This window comes from Thermobia domestica, chromosome 15, assembly GCF_964235325.1.
Source record: "Thermobia domestica chromosome 15, izTheDome1.hap1.1, whole genome shotgun sequence".
NCBI lineage: Eukaryota > Metazoa > Arthropoda > Insecta > Zygentoma > Lepismatidae > Thermobia > Thermobia domestica.
Window position 1 is genome coordinate 4580249 of NC_137468.1, and position 25163 is coordinate 4605411.

General features: G+C 35.7%; 1 protein-coding gene across 1 annotated transcript in view; it reads right to left on the bottom strand.

The window, feature by feature from the left end:
* The window catches only part of LOC145672005 (phospholipid-transporting ATPase ABCA1-like), a 378961-nt gene that overhangs the window by 94404 nt on the left and 259394 nt on the right, over nt 1–25163 (bottom strand). Inside the window, exons 23-24 of the mRNA XM_081741187.1 lie at nt 15039–15096; nt 2538–2731 (exon numbers count right to left, since the gene is read on the bottom strand). Coding sequence (XP_081597313.1) covers nt 2538–2731; nt 15039–15096 — 252 coding nt within the window. The remainder of the gene's footprint in view (nt 1–2537; nt 2732–15038; nt 15097–25163) is intronic.

Sequence of the window (25163 nt, forward strand, 5' to 3'; positions counted from 1 at the left end):
CTTTCCGAGGAGTCCCTTTTCAATTTTCATCAGCAGTGGCGTATTTAGGCGGGGTGGCTATCAGACTCAAGCCCCCCTCGAAATAAATTTGTTATATGCACAACTTCATTAAAACTTGTCGGTACCCAAAAATAACAATATAAGTACTTTTTCATGTGTTGTGCATAGCCCCCACGAAACAAAATCCTAAATACGCCACTGATCATCAGTATTCAGAATATCTTCTAAGAATATAAAGAATGTAATTCCTCTTCATATTATATTCACACTTTATGTACTGTGAACACTGATAATATTTTCCCGTCTTGCATCAGTACCAGTGCTACCAGATTAAGCTTTAAGTGGCGGATTGGGCGACTTTGTTATGTGTTCTCGCTATCAAAATTTCAAAATGGGCGACACGTTACTTTTTGGGCTACTTTTATTTGCCTGCAGGCTATAGAGGTCTGCATGAGCACGGGCCGGACTCGGGTCTACAAAGCATACTGTATGTCACTTCGAACCCGGGCCGGGCTCGAGCCTTAAATTTTTGACTATACAACCACATTTCTCGGGATTTTTCGAGCCTAACTTTGTAAATATACTGTACAAGGACATTTATTGGACCGTTTTTCCTGGAGAATTTTCAAGCCTATGTCCAACACTCGGAGTGCGTTGGGATTCCCCTATATAATAACATGGCATATTTCTTTCTAAAATATAATGAAAACTATTTACTTTATACATTTCAAAATTCGTCCAAATGTTTGTTAATATTAATATTGCATGTTCACTTTTACTTTTTCTTGCTAGAGTAATATTAGAGCGCGCAAATTAAAAATTAATTTTCTTTTATTTAAAAACTGTTTAATATATGGCCCTACATTTTCCAACAACGCAGAACAGCAGATAGGAGGCTAACCAGGTAGGTTTTTTTCATTTTCTGCCCCCCGCTAGGTCACGTGCGTGAACTTTGGGTTGTCTCCGGAGATAAAGAAACCGATGGAATTCAGATTGACAGCAAGTAAGAGCAAAGTCTGTTTTCTCTCTCTTCATAGATCTTAAGATTTCATTGATTCTACATAAATATCTCCGTGAATATTTACGTGTAGAGGCCTATTGGAGCTAACGACGTACGAAAGTTTTAGAAAATCTGTCTTTGTTGCTTTGAAGTGAGGGAAGTGTTCATCTTTTGAACTGTATAGTGTAAAGTAAACTCGCATCAACTGACTTATTTGTCGCATCAAGTGACAAACGTTTACATAGAGGATTTACCTGTTGTGATGTATAGCGAACTGCAAAATAGTTAATATATGCGTAAGAAGAAAATGACCGAGAACTGCTTTTCGATATATTGTATCGTTTCTGTTCTATGAAAATCAATATTGAAACTGGAAATAGTAGTAAATTTCTTGCAGTTCTGGTTTTCAATAGAGAGGTAGGAATGGAGATTGTATGTTTTCTAGAGAAGTTAAATCAATTCCTTAAAACCGATTGTCGCTAGCTATTATAGTTTTGATTTATGGCCCGTAATTGATCGGTCTCTATCACTTCCGATTTATGTAGAAGATTGACGGAGGAGATGGAACCTATTTTTAGGACACTAAATCGATGTCGGAAACCCCTGCTCGATATCTCTTGTCATTTTTGGTATTGTCACTAAGAGTGACACACCTACTTCAAGCTGATAAAAATACTCCTAACAGTGACATACATCCTTTATACAGTGACCTAAATACTCCTAAGAGTGACACATATACTCCTAACAGTGTCACAGATACTCCTAGCAGTGACATAAATACTCCTAAGAGTGACACACATACTTCAAACTGAAACAAATACTCCTAACAGTGTCACACCTACTTTAAACAATGACATAAATACTCCTAACAGTGACACAAATACTGGTAACAGTGTCACACATACTCCTAACAGTGGCATACATACTTTAAACAGTGATAAAAATACTCGTAAGACTGACACACATACGTCAAACTGATACAAATACTCCTATCAGCGACACACATACTTTAAACAGTGACATAAATACTCTTAACAGTGACACAAATACTACTAACAGTATCACACGTACTCCTAACAGTGACATAAATATTCCTAACAGTAACAAAAATATTCCTAAGAGTGACACACATACTTTAAACTGATACATATACTCCTAACATGATACACATACCTTAAACATTGGCATGAATACTCCTAACAGTGATACAAATACCCGTAACAGTGTCACACATACTTCAGTGAGGCAAATACTCCTAACAGTATCACACGTACTCCTAACTGTGACCCACATACTTCAAACATTGATGTAAATACTTCTCACAGTGACGCAGATACTCCTAACAGTTACATACATACTTCAAACAGTGACATAAATACTCCTAATAGTGAAACAAATGCTTGTAACAGTGGCACACGTACTCCTAACTGAGACACATGAACTACTACCAATTACACACATACTGCTAACAGTGACGCAAATATTTCTAACAGTGGCACACATACTCTTAACAGTGGCACTTGCAATGTATCCTCACCTCTGCGAAAAATGCTATCTTAGTACGTTTCCTTCTGTGGAATCGTTTCACTTCCAAAGAGACAAGCATATTCCAGTTCCTTTTGAGTAGTTTCAGACAGGGACCTTTATCATCTTCAGGTATATTGAAGGTGACACTCTCTACTCTTGGCCTGAATTTCTCTTTCTTCGGTTTGGAGATTGCTATTTCGGAAACTGAAGAACAACAAGAAGAGGTATTAACAACTAATCACCATCTACGGCCTTAGTAATGCTAAACACTAAGTTGGATTAAAATAAAGTTAGAAATCGCTTGAATATGTTTTCTTTTAATTAAATCTCATTAAAGGAAACACTTAAAACCTCTTCGGATGTCGAGTGTCGTATATGACACACAAAATTAGCATTATTTGTCTAATAGAACGACAACATGGCACATACTATACGCGTATTTTCTTTCTCTTCCTTGTCGCCAGACTAGCCACTGTATTTGATACAAGCTTAACAATAAAAGAACGCCTTCCGTTGGTCCTAGGTAGTGTTTTTGGAGGGAAGAAAATATCGCACCAACGGAAGAATTACACTATTACTTAAGTATTATACTTCTCTTTCTTCAATGCCTTATTTTTTATAGTGCATGTTGATTTATCCTGTTAAAGCCTTGCGGATAAATACACAGTAATAATAAGTTACAAGTAATAGATATTTCCGTTCGGATACGTCATACCAGAAAATTATCAATATTTAATTATGAAAACACAATGAAGACTTACACGTTTCATTGGCAAGGTTCAGTTGCATTACACACACACTAATCCAGGCAATATAAATGTAAGTAATTAAGACACCCTTCCTTCAATCTTTTTATTCCATTATTTATATTGTCAATATATCTTTTGCCCTTTTATTCCACTAATTGTCAATATTCATTCCGTGTTTTTATTCCACTAATTATATTTTATCAATATTCCTTCCGTCTTTTTATTTCCATTTATTATATTGTCAATATTCCTTTCCTCTTTTTATTTCATTAATTATACTGTCAATATACCGTCTGTCTTTTTATTCTGCTAATTATATTGCCAATATACCTTCCGTCTTCTTATTCCATTTATTATATTGTCAATATTACTTCGTCTCTTTATTCCATTTATTATATTGTCAATATTCCTTCCGTGTTTTTATTCCATTAATTATATTGTCAATATACATTATGCCTTTTTTGTTTCTTTAATTATATTGTCAATATACCTTCCGTCTTTTTATTTCACTAATTATATTGTCAATATACCTTCTGTTTTTTATCCATTTATTATATTGTCAATAAACCTTCCGTCTTTTTATTTCACTAATTATATTGTCAATGTACTACTATGAGCAAAATAAATGACGCGTCTCTTTATTTTGAAGTTTTTTTTGAAAATATCTCAGTTTTCTTTATATGTTCGAAATTTCGGAAGGTTTCCCCAGCAGGACAGGTTAATAACAAACCCGTTTTTAATATTTGTGTTAGATATTAGCTTAAAATAAAGAAATTAGAAGCAAAAAACATTAAATCGACCGAAATTACGAGAATTACCAACTCTGCTAAAGTGGGAAATTTTCAAGAACCGAGGGTATTCTGCAGTTCAACACGAAGCAGTGACACCTATGTGATTGAGTGAAATGTGGATTAAATCTGCAAACGAAAATTTTAACGAAATATTTCTAATATGTCTTATTACATGCATTACCTGCAAACTCCAAATATATGAATCAATACTAAATATTAACGTATAGATAGAGCAAAAAGTGGAAATTACCTATGGAAAAGGACGAATTGGTAGCACGATCGTAATGAAAATTCGTATTTACCGTAGAATAGGTTCACTCACGTGCATGGGCGGCGATTAGGGGGGGCAAAGGGGGGCAGTTGCCCCCGCACTTTTTTTAAGTAACCAATTAATGTATATAGTTTCATTTGGAAATGCAACGATTTTGTGTGTGTTACTGATTAATAGGAAAAAATGCTGCCATATAATATTTGCTGTTGCGTGAATACGTATTGGTTGTCTTCCCGTGGAGTAAAGAAAGCTACAGTAATTGCGTTTTAATCGCCACAGAAAATAACCCCAAAAAATAACCTATTGGAGCACAATTTCAGCATACTTTCATTTCTTCTTACAAGGGCTCGATATTTTAGTGAGCCGCTTTGAAGCTAATCGAAAGAACATTATGCAAAAAAGTAGGGCCTATTTCACAAGTTATTCTTTAATTGCACAAAAATTGACAGTTCCTAAAATGTCTTTTATTCTTTCTAAAGTAAGGAATATCGATTAAAAAGAGCGTGATAAGAAACAACTTCTACCTTTTTCATTGTTTTGTAGTGTAATATACGAGTGAAGTGTTGTGTTTAAGGATGTACGAGTGTATATACAATAAAATTTAGTAAATTGAACATAATTCTAGGTTTTAAGTTTATTTTGTATAACTGAAGTGTGGATTGTAAGTATTGTTGTGTTTTGATGTGTTCCAAGAAAGTGAAATCTGCACCTAATGGCAACGAACATATTTCAAGAAGTTGCAAAAGCAAATATTTCTTTAAATGTCGTAGCATATGCTTGTAGTATTTACTGTCTTTCATTTTCTAAGAGTAATAACATACATTTAATAGCATGTGTGGAATTAAATATTAAGTTTTTCATTAATCCTCAGTTTCAATATAACTTTTGCAAAACAAGCATCATTATTCATTACTATGATTAATATTATCCTTTCTATTTATTTGTTTTGCAAATTTATTAAATAATCTGATCACACAATTTTCCAGACAGAATTTTAAGATGTTCATGAGCAAGGAATCAAATCTCTTCTTACACTTTCGTTGTTTAAGAGTACAAAGGGCTAGTATCTACTTGCGTTGTTCTTCTCAATTTACTTAATAAACTATTATATACGATATACGGTATTTTAACTGGAAATATAGTATCTTATTAGTTATACAACCTTTCGTCAAACAAAATGTTAGAAACAACCAGGAAAACTAACATTTATATACAAATATTAAGATCATGTCTTGCCCCCTCACTTTTAACGTCCAACCGCCGCCACTGCTCACGTGAGAAAACAAATAGCTCAGTCGGTTAAATCAACGAGTCTGTATGCCGCCGGTTGCTTCTAGTTCGATCCCCCATAGAAGTGGAATGGTTATTTTTTTACTATGGTTATTTTATTTATTTTTTGTGTGGGAAAGAATCAAATTGTAACATGTGTGTAAAACTCATGACGATACCAAAACAAAAAAAAAACAAAAAAATGTTGTCGCACTTGCATTAGTGTCCCTAATTTTTGTTTGCTAACAGTTTTGTAATTATTTTCCCTGTGCTCACTGCTCACACTACATGCTCACTGGTGCATAACGAATGTTTTCCAGTAAATGTTAATTCTAATTTGGAGAATTTTATAAAGATTCACAATATTTATCACTAGATAGTCTTCTATCTACTTTTTTTTGGACACTTTGATAACAGATTTCCCTATTAAATATTTAATTTTCCTTATATATATATTTAATTACGGAAAAGTTTTACAATGCATTTGTTTTAAATTGAAATTGTTTTGAATTTACCACATGAGGTAAGTAGCCTGAAGGAGGAGAACTCAAGTAACTGATATTCTACGTAAAAGCAACCAATTGTAGGATGCTTCTTACCTCCAGCACATAATCTTTACGTTAGAGTCGGACAGAAGAATCCTGTTTTTTCCTCTCCTATGACCACTCATCTTAAAGCTCTACATGTAATGATTCGTGTCACATAATTTCGGCTCTCCAAAGACATTCATATTTAATAATAATAATAATAATAATAATAATAATAATAATAATAATAATAATAATAATAATAATAATAATAATCCTTAATATGCCATTGGAATTTCACGTAGCATTTTTTATTCTACCGAAGATAGCCCTGTGCGGTTAGGGGTAGGTAACTAAAGAAATACCTAATATATAGCGGTACGTGACGTTTGGGCGCGGACGTTTGGGCCCCGCCGTTTGGACACTGGACGTTTGGGCGCGAAGCCATTTGGGTGCCATACGTTTGGGCGCGAGTTAAATTAAAAAGTCATTATGTTAGGTGCTGAGTACTAAGTTCGAATCAAGATATCACAAGGTGTCTACTGTAGTGGAAGTCCTTGAATTATACTAGATTTTGTTTTACATACTAGAAATACTGAAATTTTAAAATTCTAAAAACTGAATTAACAATTAAATTTTGTAAATTTTAGTTTCAACCAAAGTTAAGTATGCTTTTTATTTGATAACTTTTCAAGCCAAAGGTAAGTAGACCAGACTAGATATGATTGACTGCATTATACATTGTGAGCCTATTCCATTAAAAAACTTAAAGCAGGACTTCTACTGTAGTTATGCAATAAGTGTGAATGTCAAACACATTTCTAGTGGCTAAATGACCAATATATGTACACTTAACTATTATTTTTCACTTTGAAATCGTTCTTTTTTTTCTTTCACCACTTTCTTTAATGCAGATTAAATGCTTACAATGGGACGAAAAATGAAAGTGTATTAAGTTTTGATTTTTTATATTGGAATGTTAATTTTTTTAAAAAATAAAGTGATACCAGAAATACAGCATACTACAGTTCCTAAACTCAATGTCTTAGACACCCTGTATTAACAGCTTTCCCTCAACTCGATTAGGATTTTTAGATTTCTGGGCTCTCGGCATGTAAGGCCATTTAGCCCGTCACGTTTGAGGGTACATACTATCCGGGAAAGGAAAGGAAGAAAGGATTGGGGAAGGAAGGAAGCGTCCTGGACCTATAAATTAGGTACCACCTCGGCATTTGCCTGGTGTGAATGAGGAAAACCTCATTCAGGGTAGCCGGCCTGAAAGAGCGTGTTATACTTTTTCGACCGAGTGCCCCTACCGGGAATCGAACCCGGGACCGCTCGCACCGAAGACGAGAGCGTTAGCGACTACGCTACGCGGGGACACTTCTCTCAACTCGAGTGCGCGGAAATCTTTTATTGGTAGTTCTTTATTGGACTTAAGGAAGAGTTTGGCAAACGTAATACGAAAGAAAGCAAATTTTAATATTCATAAGTATGTAATTATTAACTTTTTTAAAAAATACAAAAATTAAATCAATATGTTTTAATTAACATTGAGAAAATTATTAACAGTTCGTCTGATTCCTTCATTTCCTAGCTTTCTTATATAATACAAAAATTAGATCAACATTAGATCAGAAGCAAAAATCGTGAACAAGCGAAAAATCAATCCATGACGAGGTTAGGCAACAAATGCCACAAACGCATTAAACTATTTAATTTAGATGAATAAATAAGATAGAGATAGAAAATATACAGATAAATGAGGTTAGATAAAGATAGAAGTGTAGGAAATGTATATATCTTGATTCGCGCTTAGTTTTCAGAGCCTAGCTTACTTTATATTTCGTAAATTGTGATTTTTACAATGTACCTCGCGCCCAAACGTCTGGCGCCTAAACGGCTTCGCGCCCAAACATCCGGTGCCCAAACGGCAGCGCCGAAACGTCCGCGCCCAAATGGTGGCGCCCAAACGTCCTGTCCCGATATTTAGCGCCCCTTGATTGTAATATTACCGCTTCTTTATTTGTTCGTGGGAGCTCCTACACAACCAAGGGTAACAAAAAGTATAGGAAAAATGTCTATTGATTCTAGTGGCGGATCCAGCACGGATTCCTGGGGGGTGTGAAGTGAAAGATTCTTTTGATGATGTGAAGCTGTCACAAATTACCACTTAACTAAACTAAATATAATAGTGGGGTGAACCGGAACCCAGTCAGTTCAAATTGATGTAAAAGTTTAATTTTTGAGTTCATATTAAAGTTTTGGTTCCAAATGAGAATTTCAGTCCGAGTGATCAATGATCAAATCTCGGGGGGCTCTTCGGTGTAAAGGCTATGACCCCCTTATGGGAAAAGGCAAAAATAATAGAATTCTTAAAACTCAAAGTTTTTGTCTATTTTAAAGGAATTTTTGGCTTCATATTAAAGTGTTGTTCCAAATGACAATTTCAGTCCGACAATTTCCAATGATCAAATATCGGGGGACTCTGTAATGTAGGAAAAATAATGGCGTCTATATTGTGATCCTGTTGGTGACATCACGAGTCATGACCTACATATAGCACAAAGTAAACGCCAAATGCTGTTGGCTCTCGTAGCCGAGTGAGTGCCCTCCCCGCTGGCCTAGTGGTTAGCACGTGCGCCTTTGGTGTACGGGGTCCCGGGTTTGATTCCCGGTGGGAGAGCATTTGTGATTTTAACTGTCCTCGATGTTTCTGTGTTCGTGTCCCTGGCGTTCTAGATCATTGGAAAAGCAAGGTAAAATAAGTAAAGTAATAAGTAGTTCAAGTTTCTGAGGCACATTCGGTGAGTCAGTTAACTTAAAAAAAGAAAAAAGAAAAAAAGTGAGCTAGCGCAACATGCTAGTAAGGGAAATTAGTTTTGGCGTGGATTCAAACCCTGCCTAAGGAGAGTTACTTTTATTTTTTTTAAATATAACATTCCTTCGTTAAAAAAGATTAAAAATAATATTCAAAAACTGATTTAACGATTATTTTTTTAAAATTTTCATTAAACTTCTTTCATTAAAATAAGTCTGCCCTTGTACTATACAGATCCATAGCAAAAGTAGTAATAGTAGTAGGAATGGGTTAGAATGTATTTCAGCATTCATTTGTTTCCGTGCGATGTTGCCAAACGTAACTCGCTTACAATGCCTTCTGGCTAGGGCTGAGTGTATTTCGAAAATATGCTTGCTGTTCGGGATGAAGTTCGAAGGTTCAACATTGACTAGGAGTTTTTGCTATTAATATCCCTTCTAACAATATTGGCAGTGGACAAAAGTTAGCGCGTGTTGAAGCTTTTTGCTCTTAATTTAGTTATTTTATTTTGTTATTTAACGAATAGGGTGGTTGTGCCAGTCTTCGACCACCCCCTAGTTGCCGACCACTTTTCACTTTAAAACTATATATTAGGCTTATTTTCCGATAAAAAAAAAAGCATGCTTTTCCGTTATAATTGAATTGCAGCGTATTTTGAACCAATCACAAAGATACTGTCAAAATATATTGCACAAGCATTCGGTAATAGCCAATCAAATGTATGCCTACGGAAGACACACTGACTTTTCGACAACTTTAATCTGTTGCAAATGGGAACGACAGCACCCTGTTTTTCGTGCTTTTCCCTAGTTTTATATCACCAGGTAAGAAATGCACATATTATTCCGTTACATGGAACTGTAGAGCACATTTCAGTAATTAAATTTTAGTGATAACTGTAAGGTATGAAGAATAAGTCAATAAAATGTAGTGGTCGGACAATGACTTATGAAATATTCTTTGTTAATTAGTGTTCGACCACCCTGTGGTCGAACACTGAAAAATTGTAGAAATATCAATAACGACTAACTTTCGATTCATCTTTATGAAATGAGTACCTAGTTACCAATTCTGAAGTTATAATGGGATACGAGAAGATTTACTAGTGTTCGACCACTACTTTTCGTAATACATTTGTACTGGTCGAAGGTTAGCTGTTTCTTTCTCAGTGTCCGACCATGCTTTGCGTTTGTATTTTCTCGCAGAATTTCTTGATTCAAACACTAATTCAGTGATCAATTTACATTTGTATAATCATCTGCTGAGTCTTACCGTTAATACATGAATATTCACCGAATGGCCGTGGCTCAGTGGTAATGGTGAAGAGGCAATCCACTGAGGGTTCGAATCCCTCTCAAGAGCAAGGGTATTTTTAATTGTCCTCGATATTTCTGTGTTCGTGTCCCTGTCAGGATTGGATTACCTCCAATTGGCTCGAGAAGCATTCAGACTTAATGTCTCAGCTGTGACGAACTTTGAAAAAAAATAGTAAAGCGTTGGCTTACCATTCGGAAGGTCCTCGGTTCGATTCCAGCGGTCGACCATCTTGACTGAGTTCTTTCGGGTTTTTCCTGTCACACCAGGCAAATGCTGGGATGGTATCTTCAAAATAGGCCCTGGCCGTCTAACTTCCAACATAGTCTCCCTACCCTGTCCCGGTCGGAACCGTAGATGCCTAAAGGCCATAAAATAAATTCAAATTCAAGTAACTGAATATTCATCTAGTTTCCCAACATTTTCATGGAAAATTAATGGCACTGTTAGGGTATGACATTTAATTTGAATAATACATTTATTATATTTGATCTAATTCGTTTAATACTGAACTACACTATTCTCGTTTCGTCGTGGAACGCATTCAAATATTGTTAGCGGAATAGCTACTATCAGCTTACGTCTGGAATACATCTGTTTTCCTTGCACGTCCTTAAGAATTTTTGTTTCTTTCAGAGATAATAAGTGAGTAGACCTAAGCTCAAACTGCCAGCTTATTCAAACGAGGATCTACAAAAAGCTCTGGAGGCTTGTCGAAAAAAAAAAGCGCTCCATACGAAAGGCATTAGTAATCTATGGAATTCCTCGGGTAACGCTGATGGATAAATTTCATGGTCACAGTCCCAAAAAGCGAAAAATGGATCCAGAACCATACCTAACACAGAAAGAAGAAGAGGGATTAGCAAACTGGCTCCTTAATGTGAGCAAAAGGGTTTTCTACAGAAGAAATACGATCTTCTGAACAGTGTAAAAATTGTCGATTCAGAAAAACGCAAAACGCCGTTCAAAGACAATCGAGCTGGTGAAACCTGGTACTACACTTACTTGAGGAGACATCCACAAATCGTGTCCCTAAACTTTGAACAAGACGCTGTAACCGAGGAAAACATTCGCTTGTGGTTTTAGGACCTTGAGAAATACTTGAAACAAACGGGACAATCTGATATTCTACATGACCCTGAGCGAATATTTAATGCTGATGAATCCAGCTTTCAACTGTGTCACAAATCAGGAAAGGCGTTGGGGTCCAAAGCGGGAAAAATATGTACGAGGTGAAGGGCAACGAGAAAGAAACATTAACACTGTTTTGCACTTTTTCCGCAGCAGGAGAAATTGTATCCCCGATGGTCGTATATCTGTATGTAAGACATCTTCCAAAGGACGTCATCAGTACAGTCTCTTCAGAGATTTTCATAGGCAGGTCAGGTCAGATAGCGGCTGGATGAGAAGTGAAACACTACGAATGGATAGCAAACGGCTTCCTAAAATGGGTGAATGATCCCTCTATTAAGAAACCAGTCCTTCTGCTAATCGACGGTCACAAGACTCACTTGGCAATGGAAGTAAGCGAATTTTGTTCCAGCCATGCTATAGTACTCTACTGCCTTCCACCAAAGAACACACATATTCTTCAACCCTGCGCCGTATCAGTGTTCAAATCGTTTTCGAGAATTCTACATGGAAAGTGAGTAAAATGTTACACGTGTTATTTCTGCACCACTAATTAAAAGAGTGATATACAAGGTAGCAACACAATTAGTAATTAAAAACGAATTTAGAAGATGGGGTTTATACCCCTTTAATCCAGAGAAGACGAAGCATGTTTCGTGCTGCGGGGGGGCGGAGTTCGTATTGTTTATAGCGGGCCATATTCTTTGTGAAGTCTTCCTAGGTGACGAATGTCTTTTTGAAAAAATGGGTTTAAACTATTAAAAACACTATGATAAAATGTAAAATATAGGCTAGTACAACGGGAGAGGGCGCCAAAAAGTCACTTTGTCTAGGTGAAAATTTGGCCTGGTCCGCCACTGCGTACTTTCTATATATTTTTTGGCTTTGCAGCTTGTGCGGTCCCCACGCCACATTGTTGCGGGGACGCTATTTACGCCTATGCTTCGAACGTAATTCAATAACTGTTTCAGAAATTCTACCATCAGCGTGGAAACGGGAATATATATTTTTCTAATAGCCCCATAGAACTTTCACCCATAACACCAGATGCAATTTTTCACAATGGGCTCTTGCTAAGTATAAGGAGGGTCTGATGTTTCCTAAGTAAGTTCCTTTCAGAAAGTTTGCTTTTTCTTTAACGGTGATGTAAATAAACATACTCATTGTTATTAGCCCGACACCAAACCATCCTGGACAAATCCCTCTAGAGCAACGATCGGCAAAAGTTTATTCTGCCTAATTTTATAAGCGACTCAAGTGTGAAACACATGTTAACGAAAGCAATGCTGTGTATACACTGCCATGCTTCTGACAAAATATAATGTGTTTTGTAATCTTTAGACACTTTTCCTATTCTTTTTGTCACCCTTGGTCGTATAGAGCGCCCTCGAACAAATAAAAAAACGGTAATATTACAGTCAAGGGATGCTATAAATATATTACGTATTTCTTTTGTTACCTAACCATAACGGCCTAGGGTCATCTTCGGTAGAATAAAAAATGCTACGTGATATTCCATTCACGGAGGAAAGAATGCTATAAATATATTTCTTATTCATTTTGTCTGCCCTGCCTGTCAGAAAATAAATACTTTCTTTTGTAAGGGTGCTGAAAACAGAGGGGCAAAGTAAAACGTCGTGCCCCTCCTACATTTTAAATTTTGTTACGTGGTTTCTCAAATTATTACTAAAAAAAGCACTTTTAACTAAGAAATCTAAGGTTACTACATTATGTAAGGGTGGCATATTCAGGAATATAATAATAATAATAATAATAATAATAATAATAATAATAATAATAATAATAATAATAATAATAATAATTCATTTTTACTACTACTACTACTACTATTATTATTATTATTATTATTATTATTATTATTATTATTATTATTATTATTATTATTATTATTATTATTATTATTATTATTATTATTATTAAATATGAATGACTTTGTAGAGCCGAAATTATGTGACACGAATCATTACATGTAGAGCTTTAAGATGAGTGGTCATAGGGGAGGAAAAAACAGGATTTTTCTATCCGACTCTCTAACGTAAAGATTATGTGCTGAAGGTAAGAAGCATCCTACAATTGGTTGCTTTTACGTAGAATATCAGTTACTTGAGTTCTCCTCCTTCGGGCTACTTACCTCATGTGGTAAATTCAAAACAATTTCAATTTAAAACAAATACATTGTAAAACTTTTCCGTAATTAAACATATATAAGGAAAATTAAATATTTAATAGGGAAATCTGTTATCAAACTGTCCAAAAAAAGTAGATAGAAGACTATCTAGTGATAAACATTGTGAATCTTTATAAAATTCTCCAAATTAGAATTAACATTTACTGGAAAACATTCGTTATGCACCAGTGAGCATGTAGTGAGCAGTGAGCACAGGGAAAATAATTACGAAACTGTTTGCAAACAAAAATTAGGGGCACTAATGCAAGTGCGACAACATTTTTTTTTTTTTTTTTGGTATCGTCATGAGTTTTACACACATGTTACAATTTGATTCTTTCCCACACAAAAAATAAATAAAATAACCATAGTAATAAAAATAACCATTCCACTTCTATGTGGGATCGAACTAGAAGCAACCGGCGGCATACAGACTCGTTGATTTAACCGACTGAGCTATTTGTTTTCTCACGTGAGTGAACCTATTCTACGGTAAATACGAATTTTCATTACGATCGTGCTACCAATTCGTCCTTTTCCATAAGTAATTTCCACTTTTTGCTCTATCTATACGTTAATATTTAGTATTGATTCATATATTTGGAGTTTGCAGGTAATGCATGTAATAAGACATATTAGAAATATTTCGTTAAAATTTTCGTTTGCAGATTTAATCCACATTTCACTCAATCACATAGGTGTCACTGCTTCGTGTTGAACTGCAGAATACCCTCGGTTCTTGAAAATTTCCCACTTTAGCAGAGTTGGTAATTCTCGTAATTTCGGTCGATTTAATGTTTTTTGCTTCTAATTTCTTTATTTTAAGCTAATATCTAACACAAATATTAAAAACAAGTTTGTTATTGACCTGTCCTGCTGGGGAAACCTTCCGAAATTTCGAACATATAAAGAAAACTGAGATATTTTCAAAAAAAAACTTCAAAATAAAGAGACGCGTAATTTATTTTGCTCACAGTTGTACCTTCTGACTTTTTATTCCATTTATTATATTGTCAATATTCCTTCCGTTTTTTCATTTATTGTATTCTCAATATTACTTCCGTCTTTTTATTCCATTAATTATATTGTCAATATTACTTATGTCTGTTTATTCCATTTATTATATTGTTAAAATTCCATCCCTGTTTTTATTCCACTAATTATATTGTCAATATATCTTCCGCCCTTTTATTCCACTAATTATATTGTCAATATTCCTTCCGTCTTTTTATTCCACTAATTATATTGTGAATATTCCTTCCGTCTTTTTATTCCACTAGTTATATCGCAAAATTTACTGTATTTAGTCAAACGTCCTCTCTAGATTAAAGATTCTGATTGAGAGTTGTAAAAGTAGAAATTTCATTTTTTTTTTTCATTTTCAACAAAACATATAAGTAATACATAAACGAAGGTAAGTAACATATGATAAGCATAAGCAAGAACTTACTTGATCTTTCACGAAGGCCTTCCTCATCTTCGTATGTCCCAGTTGCATTTAAAAACACCTATGAATTAAAATATATATTTAAAGTTATAATATCTAAAGCACAAAATGTAATGATACATTGGAAACCCGAAATGTTCGGAACTACAGATGGTTATCAAAACAATAGAAACACCTAACGTTGGAAACATGCCAAGTGTGTGGGATGGCAACGGTCAGGCAGTGATGGTGGTTGTGTGTGTTAAGGTGGATCACCATCCGGAAGTCAATATAAGCATTAGTTCATTGCCTTAACCAATGCGTAACAAAATTGCACATATTATAAGTATTGCACTATAAAATAGAATTATGCGTTAGCTACAACATAAGATACTATTTCATGTGTTTATGTGTTTATGTGTTCTGTTATCTAAAAAAGTAACATATAAGAGGAAAACTTGATGAGTTTTAAGATGAGTACGCAAGATGGCACTTGCTGTTCGATCTTGCTACTCCTGTGCTCAGTTTTATGAAATGTTTACTTATAAGCATAAGTTATTTTACAAGTAGTTATCTCTTTACGGAATATGGATATTATATGACCGTTTTTCGTGTTATGTTTTACATTTTATCCAAATATTATTCTAAGTTTAAGGAAAGAGTTTTAGCGGCTAAATCTCATGCTTGCGCAGGACGCCATAATACTTCGTTGTTAAACTTGTATGTGTGCTGTTGCAGTCACAGTAGTAGGGCAATTCCTTGTTAGCGTTTGAAGTCCAGAATCGGAACCTGTGAATTGTGACAAAACTATTATAATTAATAAAAGTTTAAAATGGGGAAACGGGAGGAATCATATATATATAAAAAAAAAGAATCCAACTCAAAGTAGAAGGTCGAAGAGCCAAAGGAAGCGAAGTGAAAGGAAGAATCATTTGAAGAAACAGCTAAGCGCTTTTCAATTTTTAACTGTTTGTTGCCACGTAAATATTATACACACGTACAATACAAAGATTGTACGTGTGTACATTTTCACCAGTGTTGGGAAGTAACGTACCGCAAGTAACGTTTCCTAGTAACGCGTTACATTTTTCCAAAGTAACTGTAACGGTAACGCGTACAAATTTTTAAGTAACGTACCTATTTGCGTTACTTTTTTCGCGTTACATTTCGGATGAGTAACTACAATATATGTATATTTTTTTCGGAAACAAATGTTTCTTTCCTGTAAGTGAATTTCTCAGAATGAAACAATCGAGCATGAACTACGTATGTCAGTGACCGACAGTCAGAGACACACAGAGAAACAGATAAATTTGTAGTGCCACTTGCTGTTTTTTGAAGATGAGGACAGCCTTTGGGAAATCACGTGTACTAATTGCAAGCACCTGGAAGATTTTGTCGTAGATTTTGACAGCTCAAAATCAATGCATTCAGTGAGTGAACTAGGAGTGCAATGATACCGGTAGTCTATTTTACTTTAATTCGTGTTGTTTTTATAAAGATGGAGAACGAAAATATTTTACTATGCGAACATTTGAAAGAATACTTTTTTCTTAAGAGTTGAGAATGATGGTGGACAGAATTTAAAAGTAAAGTGTCTGAAGTGCCCCGGCAGAAAATATTTATCAACAACTAGGGTGCCATAATTAACGATTTACAGTAATATAGTAAGGGGTTAATATGAATAAACTGTTTTGATGAGCAGATCTACTTTATTACTAGACAATAGTTTGCTGATGATATGTAATATTGGAGTTCTTTCAGATCAGTTTGCTTATCCTAGAGTCCCGTTGATTATAGAGTAGTGTAATGTTTCTCTATATTCTTTATTTTTAATTTTACATAACAACATTGTTATTATTATATAATTAGTTAGGAGAATAATTATAAGCAACCATTTTTTCTAGCGCATAGGGATGAGCACGAGTCAAGCTAAAATTCGACTCGACTCGAATTCAAGTCGAGGTTCGAGTCAAGTCAACGGTAATATCCTCGAGTCGAATTCCGAGCCGATTCAGTTTTTTTTGCGTCGAGTTTCGAGTCCAGTCGAGTTTGATAAATGGCTCGTTCGTTTTAAGTCGTCTTGAAATCATGCCCTGATTACACTGGAAAACGAAAGCCATGAGAAATGTAAGCTAAACAGTAATATGGAATACTTTTAGTGTTGCTCACGAGATGGGACACTACTTGCATCTCGTCTCGTCTCGATAACGAGACCACAAGAGATTTTTTATAACAAACTCAGCTCGGCTCGGCTCAACTGAGATGGCTCGAGCTGGCTCGGCTTTGTAGGGATGAGCCATTTGCTCGGTTCGGCTCAATGAGCCGAGGGCTCTAGCCGAGTCGGTTGGGTGAGCTGTTGGCTCGGCTTACTTCTCTGTTCTGGTCGATAGAGAATGAGTTGTGAGCCGAGCTGCTCGAGTCGTTGACAATTATAAACCCGGGCCGAGCAGTTTTGAAGATATTTGGCCAGTGCCCTATAACTTTTAACAGTGTTCGGCTCGAGCCCGAATACTCAACCTAGACCCTCAACCCAAATTCAAAAGCTCGTGAACAATGTCCTTGACTCCCAGACTTCACGACTACCGAGGTTGGCAATCAACTATCTTTTTAGTATTCAAATACAAACCGCCTACCTTGCTTTTTATATACAGTGTTATTATTATTATTATTATTATTATTATTATTATTATTAATAATAATAATAATAATAATAATAATAATAATAATAATAATAATAATAATAATAATAATAATAATAGCGGTAGTAATAGTAGTACGGAAAATTGAAGTCATAATTTTTTTCACATTTTTAAAGTTTCGGACCTAAAAGTAACGCGTTACTTTTGAAGTAAAGTAACAGTTACTTTCTGGGGGCAAGTAACGCGTTACTAACGCGTTACATTTTAAGAGAAAGTAAAGTAACTTGTAACGCGTTACATTTTTACAAGTAACTTACCCAACACTGATTTTCACTATCATTTTGAACGTTTAATATATAACATGTGTTCTTTCTTTTTTTTCTTTTCTTTCTTTCTTTATTTTTTTTATGAAATTTAATTTGCTTAGATAAAATATTATATCTTTTTGAAAATAATTTATTTATGTTTTTGATCTTTCGTATGTACACGAGTAGTTGCCTGAACCCGTTAGTGGAAAATACTAATTCATTTCGCTTACTAGGGAAGGTCGTGGGGTGTTACTCTGACTTCATATTGATCCTATGCTCAGCCGACTCCTTTTTACATATGAAACAATTAGGCAACCGGAGAAATCCTCAATAGCAAGGGTGTTCGAATTATGAGCGTTAAAATTTCAAAATCGTACAGTTCTGAAAAAAGTTTGAAGTAACCCTTTTTTGAGATATACGCTGCATGTTTGGTACTGGGGTGTTTTCTTGGGTGCTCGACAGAATGATGAGGTCAAAATATACGTATTTTGCAAGATAAGAGAACTTATTGGGGAGAAGTTGAAGCTTGAAGGGTAATGGCGTATTACAACTTGCAAATTGCCAACTGTTTGGCGCACCGGGTCAGTAGGCTAATAAAATTTATTTGCCACTCCTATTCTACTCTATTGTAATTTGAATGTCACTTTCCTGTGTGGCCACCTTAACATTGAACAATGACATATGTCTTCGAAAAGCTTTGCCGCGGAACTAACGTGAACGGGACTCCCAACCCAGCCGGCCTTTGTGTATTATGGAAAAAATGAAATATTTCAGTTTAAATCCAACGAGTATGCCCTTTAGGCTAAGGAAGACGATAATTAAGACAAGTGAATGATGATGGAGGAATAGATGGAATGAGAAGAAGGGAGGAAACGGGAGTACCCCGAGAAAACACATGGACATGATGGTATCCATTGTGGAAGACAGTGTTTCAATATTTCACCACTAGTCATTTTTTTTTTTAATTTTCAACGGATTTTAATGACGATTATTTGAAAATAGTAACCAAACTACAGGCAATATTTTACGGTATTCCGCGAGAAATGTGACCAAAAAACAAACAATCGGCTAGAAATGATGTGTGCAAAACAGCTGTTTTCTCGAGAATAAAAAACACCTGTTCAGGCCCGTAGCCAGCTCAATAATTTGGAGGGTGCCCGGTAGAAGTTAGGGGGGGCCCGACACAATAATATTATACTTCATCACCATATTATAGTTCATTTGCAAGCCTACCGTGAATTTTTATGGGGGCCAGCCAAAATTTAGGGGGGCGGCCCCCTCTTGCCCCCCGTGGATACGGGCCTGCACCTGTTCACAACATTCCCGTTAAACATTTTTATATATATATATATATAATTTTTTGGTGTAGTTTGTCGTTGAATGTCTTAGAATATTCCTTGGAGTTGGACCAATATTTTCCCATAATCGACATTCCAATTCACTGAAAACTAAGCACATCTCTACCGATGATGTATTAGAACACCGTATTCTGCGATGCATAAGCATAGGCAGACAGGGTCGGAGTACCGCTCAGGTTTGTTCCGCGGCAGGCCTCTCTGGCACTGCACGAGCTCTTTGGATCGCCATTTACGCATGACTAACCACAAATGAAATATCGGTGGTATAAATTAATATTTGTACCCACTGTCAATGCCAGCCTGTAGTGGATAATTTATTTGATTTAACTTCATTTTAACAATAACCTGATTTTCGTTTTCCATATACGATACTGTGTTGTAGTGTGCCCCAGTGCAAATGTTTTTTGCTGAACAACTGATCCGGTTAAAACAACATATTGGTGACAGAACGTTTTGAGAAAATATTGATCTCACTCCTAGCTACAGAAGGGGGAAGAACACTACAATATAGATCATCGTACACGACGTTCTTCATTGAACTTTGCACGCCTGACAAAGCGTTTCCGAAACTAATGTTATTGCTCAATTTGAAGGTGGAGGAAAGTGATATTTGAATGACACTATAGTCGAATAGGGGTAGCAAATACATTTTATTAGCCTATTGGTCCAGTATACAAAATAGGAGGCAATTTGCGAGGTATAAGACGCCATTTGCCTTCACTTTCTTCCAAATAATTGCCTTTATCTTGCAAAATGCGTACGTTTCGATCTTGCCACTGTGTTGGGCGCCCAAGAAAATCCCCTGCTACGAAAACTGATGCGTTTATCTCAAGAAATGGTACTTCAAACTTTCTGCAAAATCTGTTTAATTTTGAACTTTTAACGCTCATAATTCGAATACGCTTGCTATTGAGGATTTCTCCGGTTGCCTAATTGTTTCATATTTAAAAGGGCGTCGACTGAGCATAATATCGATACGGAGCCCGAGTAACACCCCGCGACCTTCCTTAGCTAGTATTTTTTTTTTTTTAAATCATAAAACCTACAGCTTGAATTGTTTATTTTTCCTACAGAGAAAATAAAGTATGTATAGCTTCAGTTCAAAAACGCAACGACTCCTGTAGAAATGCAAATCCCTTTTCTACTCCGGAGCTGCAGTGGCTCCGTGGTAGAGCATAGACATCTTGTACGTGATGTCGCTGGTTCGATCTCAGCTTTGTCAGGTGGGCTTTATGTGTGGAGGGGGGTTTCTCGGGGTTTCCCGTATGCTCCTACTTTTCTCATTCTATCATTTCATTCATTCTTAATATCACCGTCTCGTTTAGCCTACATGGCAATAACCGAAAACTATGAATGTTTTCTTTTCCTGTAACGTCGTATCATTGTGCTTCAAAGGAAAGGTAGACGGTGATGATGGCAACGAATGAAATGGTTGAATGAAAGAAAGGGAGGGACCCGGAGGAAAACTCATATATGGTTTGTAGACCAAAACGCTCACTAGGCGCGAGCTGGGATCCAGCCAAAACCTCACTCACCAGACGTGAGTGCTCTATGCCTAGCTCTTATTGATCCAATATTCTGACCGTAAGTGATACGTTTACCACTTGTGGTTTCAACATAAGACCAACAAATAATTTCTTGTTATCGCTTGCCGTCTTTGCTCTATGTAAATTGAAAGTGTGATAAGGGGCAATGCAGAGTGACAGGATGAAGTAGGTAGGATCATTGGCATAAGTCACAGTTCAATCTGTAACTTTATCCACGCTGTGCTCAGATTTCGGAATGTATGTGCTAGGATGATATCAGGCCAGCTGATAGACAAACTGAAGCAGCGATGTGTTGATGTGTGACGAGATTTTGCCACACCGAAAACGAGAAGGTAGTTACTTTCAGAAAAGATTCGCTACTGGATATGAAAAATGGGTGCACTATTACATTCTGGAAGTAAAGAAGCTAGCATGCAATGGCAGTATCCATTATCGGACACAATCGTCTACAGGAGAGTACTAACTTTCTTCTGGGACCATAAGGGTGTCATTTTGGAACATTACACCCTAGGGAATGCATAGTCAATAATATCTTGTATCTCAGCGCAATAATGACGCTGAGTTCAGTGGCGCAAATTTTAACATCTACTATTACAAGAATTAGTAAAATTTATCAAATTTAAAAAATGTTAAAAAATAAAAAGAACAAAATAAAATAGTTGGAAAGCCTATCATACAGGTGAAACCTAGACCAACGAAGATGATGATAAACATAAGAGAAAGGCTAAATATGATAAAAGGAAGAGTATGAAACAATTCAAGACTAGAGTAAGCTAAACTTGAGTCGAGAATAGAATAGAATAGGAAAATTAGAAGATGAATTAATATTAGGTAGTTAGGAGTTTATTAAAAAAAATCTTTTTTTCTTTTTTCTTTGTTGATTTTGTATAAATTTTATCTTTTGTTGTTTCTCAGTGTTGTGGTTTCGTCCAATTTTCCTATCCCTAGTCCCTGTCCACTATTGTCCAAATGGAAAAACAAATGAATGATGAAAAATAATAAACCAAAGAAGATTGCAATGATGATAGCCCTGTTTCGGTTAAACTTTCAGGTGCCAAAACTGAAAGGCGAATCTGAGCCCAAAAAAAAAAAAATCTCATATGATCCAGAATGTTGTTCCCGAGCAGATGCAATGCGCCATTCACACAACTGGATTTGTTGCGGTGTGGTTTGAGAAAGATTGGGGTGAAGTTGAACCTTTCCCCTGCCCTGCCAAATCCCCGACCTAGACATAATTGGACATCTGTGATCCATTGTGAAAACACGAATCCAACGTAAGTTTTCGCCTCTATCAACTTTCACGGGACTGAACAATGCAATGCAAGTGGAATGGCGTAAAATATGTCATTTGCTAGAACTCACAACTTCTATGACTCTATTCCATGTCGTATCAGAACTCTTAAGTGAGCGAAACGAGGATAGTCTAAAGCCATATAATTCTGATAAAATGCATTTTTAGGTATTTCTGTTATTTTGATAAACATCTGTATACACATACAAAATATGACAGAAAATATAGCTAAACCATAAAATAACAGCGGCATAATTATTCAAAACTATTCTTTACAAAATACAAAAAGAAAACAATCGAAATTACTCAAAGAAACTTTCAATTTAGATTATTGTCTTCTCCTTGTGTAAAAGAATCGACGTCCAAATTTATCATACTAATACAAGGTTTAACACACCCAGTATTCCCAGCATGATAGGGGTTCAAATTCCAGAAGCTCTGTTTACCGTTCTCGGGCACTATAATCCGCCATCAATAATATACGTTATTTTAAATGGATTTCTGTTTGTTTTAATTGAGTTTAACGTCCACTTAGAAATGAGGTTGCATCGGGCAGGTTGATTAATTGATTGGTTTGGATGTAGAGTAAAGTGGGGGAATTCCGATCGGTGGGGGTAATTCCAATTATTAAATTACTTAAAAGTGACATGACCTGGTGACCCAGACTATGCTTACTCCTCTAGAAGGAGTCACAAAGTACTCATGAATAGGAAGGACCTTTGTTCAGTTGTTTTGTGCTAGTGATTTCGACATTTGTGTTTTGTTGCTTTTTCTTGTAAATTTTGGTCTGCTTATTTTGCACAGTAAGTACTTGTTATTTTTGTAAGAGTTTCATATGCCTTACAATATTCCATAGCATGTTCTTTTAGGAAATTAACACTGTGTGTTTCACTCTGTGTATTAGAATGTTTAACATGCATGACTTTGTTTAATATAAAATGGCGAGTCGGGGTAACTTCGATCAGAGGTGATCGGACTTATACTTAAGTGATTGGAATTGCCCCGATGTATAATAATGTAAATATGATACATAGAATCTTTTTAATTATGGTACGGAGTGATAGTAGTACATAGTTTCTACTACATATATAAGTACTATTCTTCTTAACAGCTTGGAGGAAATTTTGTGAGGAAAAAAATTTAAATAATAGAAAAATCAAGTTTACAGTCAACCAGATTCCAACTCAAAACAGAGAAATGCCTAATTAGAGACTCTGAAGTATGTAAATAGATATACAATTAGATCTCTCGTATTAAACATAGTGTCATGAAATAATTTTTATTCGGAGTTTCTATAGCAACGGGGTCAGTTTTAAGACCGTCAGGTCCAATAGGGTCCGACCCTTCTATTTGCCTGCTATTAGTAACATGAACTCTTATTTTTAAAGTCAAGCTGTTCTATAGTATAGTTTGTGCATTTTTTCATCCGTAATTGAAACTGACATATTGGTAGGTGTGTACAGCGGGCCACAGAAATTCTTGATGTATAAAGTCCGTGAGTTAGGCAACCCAATTAACGCCAGCTACAAGATTAATTACGCCTGGTAGAGTAGCTAGAACAGCAGCATGAAGTTGCCTCACCTGTTAAAAGAACAAATCGTAAAGTGTGTTTTTGTGCAGGAGTGAGGAGAAACGCTGGCTGACGAAATGACAAATCGAGTCTTTCCATACTTGCACTCACAGTAAACAGCACAGTACCAGAAAAAAAATTACGGACACCAGAGGCACCAATGAGAAGATAACAGTCGGGGAACTTAAATAATCTTATAATTAACTCAAATGAGGGATTATATAAAGAAGTTAACTTACCTCAAATGACTATTCATATATGCGTATCAAATAATATACGGATAGATTATGCGGTATATGTATTATTTTAAAAAAAACAAACACAAAGCCCTACGCTGAGTTTTAAAACTATTAATAGTAGTCCTACCTGCAAATCAATTAAAGTATAGATTGATCATTCAGGGGAAGAACCCAGCCCCTAATGAAAATTTTGGGGGTCTAACAGAACCTGAGCTCCTAGGTTCCGGTGCCACTGATTGATACATAATGTTACTTCGAAAGAAGAACCTGTCTGATTTCATTATTCGTTAAAAAAAAATTGAAAATGCTAAATATTGTTATGCAGTAATTTATTTGTAAATATTAAAAATATAAACTTCGATAACACTTAAACGAGTTGGAGAACTTACCCGTACTAAGCGTATTTCTCCTTAGGTTGCAAATATAACTTAGAGATCATGATTTGTTTAATATTTGTGCAAATTTACACATTGAGACCCAAGGAGAAAAGAAGAGAATATAGCGTCAATAAACAACAATTTAAAAATGCACGAAATTAACGGTTAACATCAAATATAGAACCATTAAGAGAATTAACTCTGTAACTCGTTCTCTCCTTTCATTTTCCTTCCTTTACTTGGGGTCCCGGGTTCAATCTCAGCCCCAGCCAAATGAACTTTGTGGTGGACAAACATCGTGTGTGTGGGCTTCCTCGGGGTTCTCCCGTTTCCTCCCACTTTCTTCATTATACCATTTCATTCATCACTCATTATCACCACCTTCTTTAGCCTAACCGGCATAATCGTGGGATGTAAAACTCAAATATTTCATTTTATTCTCATTTTCCTTCCTTTATTTTCAGGATTACATCATCACTGAATTTCTCCACTGGAGATTAACTTTCATTTAGCAGCATCCAACTGGATCTCAGCCTTGTAACATAAATGAAACATTTTAAGGATATAGTATACATGAAGCTGCATCAGTTCCCGAAGGAGCAGGACGCTCATACTTTTAGGGATTATTCATTGAGTATGTACGAACTTACAAAGGGGGTAACAAAGCGACTTTTATTTACTTATCGACTGATACGAAAATAAAAAAGAACGTACCTGTACTTTATATCTGCATGTGTAGTGCAGTTGTATTTTATCTATGACTATATGTGTGTGAGGGGGATTTAACGCATATCGCAAGTCTTGTGCACAGGGATAC